The 12,542-nt window shown below is 46.9% G+C and overlaps 1 protein-coding gene and 1 non-coding gene across 2 annotated transcripts in view; one reads left to right on the top strand and one right to left on the bottom strand.

The window, feature by feature from the left end:
* The window catches only part of Rab37 (RAB37, member RAS oncogene family), a 67,711-nt gene extending 58,311 nt beyond the window's left edge, over positions 1–9,400 (bottom strand). The window contains exon 1 of the mRNA XM_006247775.5: positions 8,882–9,400. Coding sequence (XP_006247837.1) covers positions 8,882–8,953 — 72 coding nt within the window. The 5' untranslated portion in view covers positions 8,954–9,400. The remainder of the gene's footprint in view (positions 1–8,881) is intronic.
* Positions 9,401–10,813: 1,413 nt separating this feature from the next.
* Trnaa-agc73 (transfer RNA alanine (anticodon AGC) 73) lies at positions 10,814–10,897 on the top strand. The gene has a single exon. It is a non-coding gene; the product is annotated as a tRNA-Ala (tRNA).
* Positions 10,898–12,542: the final 1,645 nt, after the last annotated feature.

The raw sequence follows: 12,542 nt of genomic DNA, 5'->3' as shown, positions 1-12,542 counted from the left end.
GGCCCTCTGGTCCCGATGGTCTCCTTGGGCTTCTCTGACCCAATAGATCTGCTTGTTAAAAACCCTGAGAATTGCTAGGGCATGGCAAGGCTGCAAGATTTAAACAGAGAGACAGGAGGAAGTGAAAGGTCTGCTCTTAAAAGGCCCGCAAGAGCTGGGTGTGTGACAGGCAGACACCTGTCACCTCAGCTCTTGAGAAGCTGAGGCAGGAGGATAGTGAAGAGCACCTAGGGCTAATTCTGTAGACCCTGTCTCTGAAACAACAACAACTCCTCAGTCCCAAAACAAAACCAGAAAACGCAGAGGAAATCCTTATTATCACTAGTCTATAATTTACGAGAGGTGTGTGCACATGCATGCGTATTTGTGTATGTGTGTTCGTGCATGTCTGTAAGTGTGGATTTGTGTGCACATGGTATATGTGTATGTGTGTGTGTGGTGATTTCCATTCCGAGAACCCAGTGGGTCTCCATCTTTTTCCACAAGAGACCCTGGGGACTCCAAATTAAAGGGAGGCTACTCAGGAGAGACGTGTGTGTGTGTGTGTGTGTGTGTGTGTGTGTGTGTGTGTGTGTACGCACGTGCAAGCTCTTGCACATACCTGGTGATCTGGCCTCAGACACCTGAAAGCACACCAGTGCCATTTGGCGAGGCCCAGATTGTTAAACAACGCCCTTCCGATCCTACGTAAATCCATCTACTGATAACTGGGCATTCACGTAAGGAGGAAGGGCATGGGATTTGCTTTCGGGGAAGTAGGAACTGTAGACTGGGAGAGTCTCAACAGCTGGCTGGTTTGAATTGTACCATGCGGAGTCTCTAGGCGCAAGCTGAGGTCTGGGACAGGTGCTGATTGCTGGGGTCACTTAGAGGTCAAGACTCCAGATCTGTTGTTTGCTACTGGCGTGCAGCTCTCTCGCTCCGGCTAGAAGATCTCTTCTGGTTGGTAGATGGGAGGAGGGCCCCCACGCTGGTCTCTGCTAGGAGACAGTGTCCCTCAGCACCCCATAACTCAACAAGGGAGCCGTGATGTTACAGTCACCTTGCATCCCTGGAGACTTGTGTCTCTTGCTTGAGACGGGTGAGGAAGGAAACAGCCCGTTGGGATAAATTTAGTGCTGCCCTAAGTACCTTGCTCAACACTTGCCCAGCCTGGCATTCACCTCTGTTTACATCCAGCTCAGTGGAATGCAGCATGGCTGTGACTTTCCAAATGCTTCTCACTCTCCTCTCCTGAGTAGTTTCCCTTGATTTTTCGAGTCCCCGGGGGTCTTTTGTGGAAAAAGTCGGAGACCCACTGGGTTCTCGGAGGGGAAATCACCCCTCACACACATACACATATGCCATGTACACACAGTCCATACCTACAGACAGGTACAAACACACACACATACTACAGAAGCACAGCCTTCCCCCCAGACCATCTCACAAGAGAAAACAGCACCCCAAGCCGGTGAGGCTCTGACATTTACACACGAAATAGCCCGGGGAGATGTCAAATTAAAGGGGATGGGAATTAAAGGGGATGAGTTCTCCAAGGATGTAAGTTGGGGACACTGGGAAGGCTACTAGTGCTGGATCAGGTCACCATCATTTCCTATTAAAATTATCCCAATGAACAAGCCAGTGCCTCTCCCAAAGCCAGCTGCCTGCTCCGGGAACTGGGCAGGGCCAGCTCCCCATCCCAGGGGAGACCCAGATGGTCAGTGATGTAACCCGCACTTCCTTTATTTATCTGGAGCCTCCAGAGTGCCTGCAAGAGGAAATCAAGCAAACGGAACCATCATGCAGACAGCAGCTGGCTTTCCTTGGCTTTCTAGCTTGTTCTTGAGTTGAGGTTGAAAACCTGGCAAGAATTAGAGCTGTTCCCTCCAGTTAAAAGTAATATCTGTCCACGTACAGAGCATGCGTTTTCCTGTAGATGTGGGTTCTTTGACCAAAACATCACGTTCCGTTTACATTGTTTTAATTGACAAAGATGCCTTTGAGGGATAAAGGATTTGTAGAGGAAAACAGAATAGCGGGTACAGTCTTCCACTGGTCTGTCTTTGCCTAGTAACTTGGATGGGGGGTGGGTCCCCGCACGAACAATCCTGCTTTATGCAGCAGCCTTCCTTGGGACCTGTGAGTGACAACTCAGTGGAGGGGGAAGGCTGGCTGGCATTCGCGATTCTGTCTGTTTTAGATGGTGGCTTGTTTGTTTGAGCCAGAGTCTCAATATGAAGCCCAGGCTGGCCTTGGATTAAAGAGTCCTCTGTCCCAGCCTTCCAAGTACCAGGCTTACAGATGTGCAACACCCAGCTTTAGACGTTAACTTTAATCAGAGGCTAAGTGAAAGGGGACATTTCGAAATCATGCCAGAAATGGTCATTTCTTCCTGGGCTATCACATTCCAGCTCCTGAGCCTTTATTAAGGCATTTGAGACAATAAATATAATCTTAAAACAAATTGTGTGTGTGAGTGTATGTTAGTGATGAGTGTATGTTAGTGACATGTGTTAGTGACGAGTGTGAATATATGTGTGTGTTAGTGATGAGTGTGTGTTAGTGGTGAATTGTGTGAGTGTGTGTTAATGATGAGGTTATGTATAAGTGTGTGTTAGTGATGAGTGTGTGTGTTAGTGATTGGTGTGTGTGGGTGCATAGTGATAAGTGTATGTGAGTGTGTGTTAGTGATGATTGTGTATGAGTGTGTGTTCATGATGAGTGCGAGTATGTGAGAATGTATGTGTTAGTGATGAATGTGTGTGAGTGTGTGTTACTGATGAGTGTGTGTTATTGATGAGTGTGTGTTAGTGGTGAATTGTGTGAGTGTGTGTTAATGATGAGGTTGTGTATAACTGTGTGTTAGTGATGAGTGTGTGTGTTAGTGATTGGTGTGTGTGAGTGCATTAATGATAAGTGTATGTGAGTGTGTGTTAGTGATGAGTGTGTATGAGTGTGTGTTCATGATAAGTGCGAGTGTGTGAGAATGTATGTGTTAGTGATGAGTGTGTGTCTGTAAGTGAGTGTATATGAGTATGTGTTAGTGATGAGTGTGTGTGAGTGTGTGTTACTAATGAGTATGTGTTACTGATGAGTGTGAGTGTGTTATTGATGAGTGTGTGTTAGTGATGAGTGTGTTACTGATGAGTATGTGTTACTGATGAGTGTGTGTGTTATTGATGAGTGTGTGTGACTGTGTGAGTGTGTTAGTGATAAGTATTTATGAGTGTGTATTATTGACGAGTGTGTGACAATGTGAGTGTGTGTTAGTGATGAGTGTGTATGAGCATGCGTGTTATTGATGAGTATGTGTGAGTATGTGAGTGTGTTAGTGATGAGTGTGTGAGTGTGTGTTAGTGATGAGTGTGTGACTGTGTAAGTGTGTGTAAGTGATGAGTGTGTGTTGGTGATGAGTGTGTGTGAGTGTGTATAAGTGATGAGTGTGTGTGTGTGTGTTGGTGATGAGTGTGTATGAGTGTGTGTGTTAGTGATGAGTGTATGCTGCCAGGGTCTGGTGTTGAGAGTTTTCCTCCAACATGCTGTGTTGTTGATCCTGGAGCTCACTGATCTGACTAGACATTGTGGCCAGTAAATCCCAAGGTTCCCCCCAGCGCTGAGACTACGGGCACACACTGCTCTGTCTGGTCTGTATACAGATGTTGGATCAAACTCAGGCCCTCAGGCCTGCATGGCATGTACTCTGTAGTGCCCCAAGTATAGATCCTTACACTTTGGAATGCTTAATACGTGTTTGATGAATAAATAGACTGATGTGTGGGTTACTATGGGATGTGTCGTCACAAAGCAAGAGCAATGACAGACAGAAGTGCCAGAGAGGACAGGGTATGGCCGAGAGCCCATCCCTCCCTTCTATACCACCCACTAGAGGAGATACCACAGTCATCTCAGACCCTCTGACTTTACTTCTCTGTCAATATCATTCAACCAAGACCAAGCCTGGGACAAACAAATGAACAACCACGTCTTTCTGCCCTCCTTGTTTTTCTGAGACGCAGGGAAGAGGCTCACTTCAGCTTAGTAATTAATTGCTTGACCCTCTTGGGACAAGCTTAGCTTGAGCAAGCAGGAGCTGAAGTCCTTGTGTCCTGCCTTGTCTGGGCCCAAAACTCTACCCTTTCTGTGCCTAGAACTCAAGGTCAGGTCTGGAACTGCAAGGCTCCAAGTTAAGAGCTGCTTCTATGCCCCTCCCTGCCACCGTGGCCCTGCATGGCTCTAGGCAGCGACATGGTTACAAGACAGGACGGAGAGTTCTCTGAGAAAAGTGCAGCACGGTTGTCCATATGCTTTAAATTATTTAGCTGCATCAAATATTCAGATTTGTGAGAACAATAGAAACTCTATTTAAGAACTCTAAGCACTTGACTAATGAACTGAGTGTCTCCTGCAGTTCCCAGAACCAGGCCCATACTCTATGTGTCTCATAAGAGTGACCTGTACTCCTCTGGTCCAGGCTCCCACTGTCAGGACTGCCTGAAACTCAAGCAAAAACCTCAGTCCCAGAAGCGAACCTTTACCGTCATGGGGTTCAACACATCTCCCTGAGAAAAGAGACATTTCCCTTGGGAAGCTAGGATTGGATGCTGGCACCGAAGTCATACTTTCTCTAAGGGTGGGTCATGTGCACTGTTCCCATGGGAATGTGTGTATGTGTGTGTGTGTGTGTGTGTGTGTGTGTGTGTGTGTGTGTGTTTCAGGGTGTGAAACTGCTGCTTTCTCACAAAGCATTATTTTAGGTGGGAACTGAATGTGATACCCACTGATGTTACTTTGAAACCCAAGATGTGTACAGCAACTGCCATTTACTGAACCTTTTCGATGTTCCCTAGATTACACCCATACTTATCATCATGGTGTCTGATCTCCATACTCAAACCACAGGAAGCCGGGGTGGGAGGGGGGGCGGGAGAGATGGCTCAATTGTTAAGAGCACTGACTGCTCTTCCAGAGGTCTTGAGTTCAATTCCCAGCAACCACATGGTGGCTCACAACCATCTGTAATGGGATCCGATGCCCTCTTCTGGTGTGTCTGAAGTGAGGGAAAGTGTACTCATATACATAAAAACAAAACGAGTCACAGTAAACCAGCTAATATTTTGTAGCTTAGAAAAACAAGCCTCTGTGCGTGGGTTGTAGAGATAAGTACAGAGAATGATGACCCACACGTACAAAGAAGTCACAACAAAACCCTCTTGGTTGTGTGCTAACTAAAAATTATAAAAAGTAAGTAAGAAAAGAAAGATAAGTAAGACTTCCTGGTGTTGCTAAAAGTCAAACTGAGGCAGAGGAAGCTTGAGCCAGAGGTCTCTTCCCAGCATGCCATGCTGTTTCTTGTCTGGTAAGCTTCTAGACCAGCCTACATGGCTCTTATAAAACACTGGAGGGTCTTTTTGCCTCTGCAGGCTGATCTCAGGTGGGGAAGGGCTTTCTGGAGATGAAAAGGGGGGTGGTTTCTGGAAAGGAGGCGGGAGGGAGCTTTCTGGAGAGCTGGCCTCAAGAGTTCACTACTTGAGATTTAGTGCTTTTGCTATTTTTCTGTAAAAGTTCATCTTCTTTTTTTTTTTTTAAATCGACTAGGGGGTGGGAGAAATGGTTCAGTGGTGAAGAGCTCTGGCCGCTTTTTCAGAGGACCCATGTTTGATTCCCAGCACCCACATGGTGGTTTACAGCTACCTGTAACCCCATTTCCAAGGGATCCTACATCTTTTTATGATCTCCGTGTATGCCAGGCATGCACACTGTGTACATACATGCAAATATATTATACACATATAATTAAAATAAATATATCTTAGACCAAAATTAAAACCAAACCAACCAACCCCCACCCCCAAACTGGGCATGGTGCTATTTGCCTAGAATCCCAGGACATGGGTCATGAGTTCAAGGTCAGACTCTGATACATAGGTTAGGGCGAGCCTGGGCTACCTGAGATCCTGTCTCGAAAAACAGAACAGGACCTAGCATGATGAGACACACCCTTAATCTCAGCATCCTAAAGGCAGAGCCTTTTCTCCATATGGAGCTCCAGGCCAGCTAGGGCTGTATAGTGAGACCTTGTCTCAAAAAATAAAAATAAAACGAGGTTAGAGAGATGGTTCAGTGAGTAAAGTGTTTGCCGCACAAATGTGAGGACTCAAGTTTTGATCCTGAGTACCCACATCAAGAGCCAGACATCAGGGGTGGGTGCATGGCTGTAAAGTCAATCCCAGCACTAGGAGGCAGAGACAGGAGGATCCCAGGAGTTCGCTGACCAGCCACTATCCAGCTGCTGGGTTCCTGAGTCAGTGGGAGATACTGTCTCAAGGTCTAACTAAATGAGGCCTTTTAGGTGGTCTGAGCCAGCACTTCTCCACTTATTTTAAGTCCAGCCTCTCACAGGGAGCTTTACTTACATGCTTCTGACTGACTTGGACATCACTCATCGAAGAGAGATGCTTAATAAATGCCGTCCCTGCCTACGAGAACTTTCCAGCTCATACTTGGCTGGCATTGGCTTCTGACGAAACTGAAGCCCCCCTCTGAGTCCCTTCCTCCAGTCACTGCTTCACGGTGGCTTCACCTTATGAACGGGTGGCCCCAGAAGCAGGCACTGGACACCACCCGATGGTCTCCATACATGTCTCCTCAGGTACTCAAACATACAGGGGAACACCACATACATATCATCAAATCCTATCTGGTAATGAGATCTGCCTCACTCTCATGTACCCATTCTAATGAATCAACGGGAATGTCTTGGACTATAGCGTGATTGCAACCTTAAAAAACAATCCCACTGGGTTGATGCCCTGACCCTTTACAAAGGGTTCTGTAGGTGGATCACAACCATCATCATCATCACCATCATCATCATTACCACCACCACCACCACCACCATCATCATCATCACCATCATCATCATTACCACCACCACCACCACCACCATCATCATCATCATAATCATCATCATCATCATCATGTGAAATGGTAAAATTATTCCAAGGAAGGTTTTAGCACTGTACATCAAGCAATTTCCTGACACACACACACACACACACACACACACACACACACACTCATATATCACTACATTGAATACCATGGAGAATTCAAGTTGAGCTTTTGTCCAGATTCTTGCAACCACACTGAAAAGATTAGGTGTTCACTATAGCAAGTGGACACTTGTTTTCGGGAAGAATAAGACCCATTAGAACAAGATTGCTCTTGTTCCGGTGATCAATGAGCCCAAAGGAAGCCAAGGTTTCCATGTGTAGGTGAGAGAAGTGAGAAAAACCACATCTGTTCAATAATTTGAAAACCCTGACTTCCCAATCTTAAAGCTTTCAAAACTGAATATTTATATCTTTATATCATGCTTTAAAATTAGAGAAACCCTGGGGCTGGAGAGATGGCTCAGTGGTAAAGAGTTTTTTCCAGAGGACCCTGGTCCTATTTCCAGCACCCACATGGTGGTTTAGCAACAGTCTGTACTCCAGTTCCATGGAATCTGATGCCCTCTTCTGGTCCTGCCAGCACTGCATGCAAATGCTATGTGGACTTGCAGGTAGACAGAACATCCATACACAGAAATAAAAATAAATATTTTTTAAATCTAAGAGTGACCCATATGTTTATTATATTTAGTCACTAAGCTGCTGTTACAGTCCCTTGTTTGCATATGCTTTACAGCGGGCTACCTTCACAGCCTCCAAGAACACAGACCTTATATTCTTGTTTACCTAAAACGGATGGTTCTAAAACCCTCAGACTTCTTCTCTGTGCTCCGAATATTCAGAGAGTTGGAGAGAAGAGAAACTCAACCTTCTCAAACTTGTGTACCTGCTCCCCCCACTAGCAGATTTTTTGGTCTTTCGGATAAGAAATAGACAGCAGAGCACAAGGCATGTGTCTGAAACTTAGACGCTTGCTCTCCTGGGAACTTGTTAAAATGCAGGATCATCCACCAGGTCTGAGATGTGGCTTCCTAACAGGCTCCCAGGTAACACTCGCATGGCTGGCCCTGGGACCACACTCTGCTGAGAGGTTCTGAAGGGGTACAGTGAATAGAAAACTCCTTTTGAACTCGCAGTCCCTGGCTTTCAATCACTTTGCTTCTCTGGACTTTAATTTTAAGATAGAGAAGAACTTACCAGATTATTTCAAAGCTTGCATCTGTAGATCTCTTGGTAGGGGGCATCTAGTTTTGATTACAGCAATCTGCCTGCAGTTTGAACACCAATCTCATATTCATTCTCTCTCTCTCTCTCTCTCTCTCTCTCTCTCTCTCTCTCTCTCTCTCTCTCTCTCTCTCTCTCCTTCTCCTCCATCCCCGCCCCCCCCCCCCAACAGGAGCACTTGGCTTAACATAGCCAAGACTGACCTGGAACTCCCTAGGTAGCCCAAGTTGGCCTTGAACTCATGATTCCCCTGCGTCATCTGCTTCCAGCAAATACTAGAAGTACAGGCGTGCACCTCCATACCCAGCTGCAGATCACTATCTATGACGGTTGCAGCAAGGTGGACCGCTGCTCCCAGATTATATGGAGTTGGAGTTTACAGAAACAACTGGGAGGAGAAATGCAACCTCTCGCAAGGCTTAGGAAGAGCTGAGACACTTGTGCATAGGATTTCAAATGGCAGGGAAAAGGAGATGTGTACGGGGAGGAGAGGGTTAACTGAATGAATGAATGCAGCCTCCAATAATCTGGGCCTCTGGAGGCGTCCCCTCCCCCAGCGCGCACGTATTTTTCTCTTGAGCATCAAACAGGCTCACACAGAGGATTTTTTGCCTAGGGTGACAGACACCAGCTAGTTTCTCCTTTAAGTCCCAAAGCAAAAGTCAGGGGAGGAGAGAGAACTTCCGGCGTTGAGGTGGGCGCCCAGAGGAGAGTTTTACCTTGTGTAGGACATGCTCGCTGAAATGAGGGCCAGCTCCGCCCTGGTAGGAGTCCGGTCTCTGCAGATCCATGTTCAGCTCAGAGCCAACTGCTCCCAGCTCTCCCGGCGCTCTGCGTCAGCGCTCCCAGCAGCTCAGCCCAGGCTCTGCGGGGCGCGGCAGGCTCTGGTCCGAGCACCCTGGGGGCTCGGAGGCAACGGTGGTCAGCACTGGACAGCTCCTAAGGTGGCCCGGGGCGGCGCCGACAGGTTCTGCCCAGCCCCCTCAGCCCGAAAGATCAGAGTTCAGCCGGGGAATCGCCGCTGTGCACCCGGGACCAGAGTTCTGAGATACTCGCAGCCCAGAATCACCTGTCTTGTGACTCCAAGATGCTGGGAGCCACGCAAGATTTTGAGGCTAGCAGAGGGATATACGAGCGCACCGTGTTTCTGAGGATCAGCTGCATCATGCTGCGCTGCGGTCCAGTCCTGGAGCTCCTGGTTCCCCATCTTCAGTGACCCAGCATCTCCCTCACAGCTCAACTCAATTCTAGTCGCCTGCGGTGCTGGCGAAGCTTCCCCTTTGGTCTCTAGACAGTTCCCTCCAGGAGATAAATAACTAGTCTAAGTGAGGCTGGTGGAGGCTCGTAGAAAGTGGGGGCTGAGGTTTTGAAATAGGCAAACTTCTGTTGAGCTGAGGGAGAGCACACAGAACCCCCTCAAAACATATAACCCCAAAGTTAAGAACGGTTGGCACAGGAGAGGCAGGTTGGTAAGAGCACAGTATTCTGAAATCTGACCTCAACTTTGAAAGTTGTGACATTGGACCAGACAATCTTTCCTAAGGGATTTGGGGAGGAGGGGGTAGGGTGCTTGCTTAATTTGTGAGAATCTCAGAGTTCTGATCCCAGTACTGCAAAAAGAAATAAATAGATGGTTGCAATACCTGTGATGATTGTAAATTTTTTTTAAGACTTATGTTGCTGGGTTTGATGGCACATGCCTTCCATCCCAGTACTCAGGATGCCGAGGTAGAGGCAGGCAGAGCTCTGTGAGTTCAAGGCCAGCATGGTCTACATAGTGAGTTCCAGGCCAGCTAAGGCAACATGGTCAGACTATGTCTCAAAAACAAAAACAAGGGCTGGAGAGATGGCTCAGTGGTTAAGAGCACTAACTGCTCTTCCAGAGGTCCTGAGTTCAAATCCCAGCAGCCACGTGGTGGCTCACAACCATCTGTAATGAGATCTGATGCCCTCTTCTGGTGTGTCTGGAGACAGCTAGTTATATATAATAAATAAATCTTTAAAAATAAACTGACAAAAAAACAACAAAACCAAAACCAAAATCCTCCTCAAAATATTTCATTTTTTTGTGTATCTGTGTGTATCTGCACACAAGGCGAGGGTGCCCACAGAAGTCAGAAGAAGGTATAGGATCTCTCAGAACTATAGGTGGCTTTGAGATGTTGGATGTAGGAATCGAACTGCAGTCCTCTGCAAGAGCTGCAAGTCCTCTTAACTGCTAAGCCATCTTTCCAGCCCCAGTTCTGAAGATTTAGTGAGTTAATTCTCATGTCTGGAACAATGCCTGCAATATACTCAGAGCTCAGTAAATGCAGGTTGTATGCTCTCCGGATAAGGAGACAGAGCTCCGGTGACTGCCTCTAAACACCACAGGAGTTCTCTGATTGTTAGAGTTTCATTCCATCAGATAAGTCTCTTGGTTGTTTGCCTGAGGAAATCAGAATAAATTCTAAGTTGACAAGCACCCTCATAAGCACTTGAAAAATGCTGTGACTCCTGCTTGCACACTTTCTCATGAGGTGGATGCCGAAATCGTTTGTTCTAATCCCCGTGCGAAGACTGTTTTTCTCTCCCTCGGACTTTCAAGGTCTTTATACGTCCTTGGTGCCCTTTGGAAATGAAACCACTAGATGCAGGGTTTTAAAATATGATTCTGGGGGGTTGGGGATTTGGCTCAGTGGTAGAGCGCTTGCCTAGCAAGCGCAAGGCCCTGGGTTCGATCCCCAGCTCGGAAAAAAAAAAAAAGAATAGAAAAAAAAATATGATTCTGGGAGCACGGAGAGATGGCTCGATCATTAAGAGCACTAACTGCCCTTTCAGGGGCCTGTGGTTTGATTCCCAGCACTCATGTTGGGCAGTTCACAACCGTCTGTGACACCAGCTCCAAGGGAACTGACGCCCTCTTCTGGCGGCCGTGGGTACTGCACTTACGTGCACATTTTAAACATCCACATAATTTAAAAATGAAAATAAATCTTTTTATAGTTAAAATTAATGTTTAAAGCACATCCTGTTTGATGTTTCAGTAACTACTTTTGGGAAATTCTCTGTAAGCAGGACTCCACAGGTTTCTTCCACCTTTTTTTTTTCCTCTTTACTTTCTTGGCACCTATATGCTATAGGGTTTGAAAGTATGGCACAGTTTTGGATTTTCTATTAGTTTTCTTCTCTTTGTGTTTTCACTCGGGGGAGGGCACTACCTCATCCATTAGCAACTGGGCATCTGTCTTTCCATGTAGAAATCTTTCAACTGGCCTGTCTCCAACCTTGGCCATGCCTTTCTTCAGTCGTGTCTAGTCGATTGCCAAGCCCTTTCAGGTCATTGCTGTTACAATATTTTAGCAAATATTGACTTTAAAGATTGATGTGTATATGCTCGTGCCTGCATAATCGTACGTAGATTACATGCATGCAGGAGCCCATGAAGGTCAGAAGAAGGCATCAGATCCCCTGGAATTGGGTTTACAGGTGGTTACGAGCCATTATGTGGATGTTGGGAACCGAGCCAGGTCCTCTGCAAGAGGAGTAGTGCTCTTAACCATGGAGACATCTCCTGAGCCCCTCTGTCATACTTAATATTCTCGCTGCTCATCTGGCCCACAGATTGTGCACACTGCTTTCTTTCTTAACAAGAGCCCCGGACGCATTATCGAGTTATCTTAAATACATCCAGAAACACTAAAACCCTTCCGGCATTTTTTTCTTCCCTCTTGGCACTGGGCTTCCCCAAGTCGCTCTACTCATAGAGAACGAGCCTGAGACTCGCGGCCTTTCCAGCCGCACCCACGGTTTTTATGCTAGAGCCGTGTTGGTTCGGCGATGGAGGGGAGCGGCCTCCAGTGCAATCAGGAAGTCTGCACTGCTGGCTGAGGCAGTCCCACTCAGGTCGGTCCACATTCTGCCTTAGAGCTTCCTCCACATCAGCAGGTAAATCTTCCCCACCAGGCTGTGGCTTCTGCTCCGCGGGGGCACACCTCAGCTGTGGCTTTCGGAGTTCACTGTCTCTGCAGACTTCAGGGGAGCAGTTCGCCCTGCAAACCCGACTCCCAGATGGGCCAAGGAGTGTTATTGATTTTCAATTTGCCCAGCTTTTTCTTGATGGTCATCTGGGAGGGATGATTTCCGGCTTTTTACCCGTTGACGAAAAGTTGACGAAAAAACCCGAGTTCAGAGCTGAAGTATTATCTTTCTGGGGGGGGTGGGGGGAGCCCAAATATTTGTAGTCTTCAAAATAAGCTTCCAGGTCTTTTTGGAAACTTTTAAGGTTAAAATGCTAATTTTCAAAGAGTTAACGTTGTTCTTGAAATCATCCTATCTGGGCTGCTCCCTTTCCTTGAGAGTTGAGACCACTCCGGCAGCAAGTCCTGTTTCGCACCCACC

This window comes from Rattus norvegicus, chromosome 10 (genome assembly GCF_036323735.1).
Source record: "Rattus norvegicus strain BN/NHsdMcwi chromosome 10, GRCr8, whole genome shotgun sequence".
Classification (NCBI taxonomy): domain Eukaryota; kingdom Metazoa; phylum Chordata; class Mammalia; order Rodentia; family Muridae; genus Rattus; species Rattus norvegicus.
This window is presented reverse-complemented; position numbering and strand designations above follow the sequence as displayed.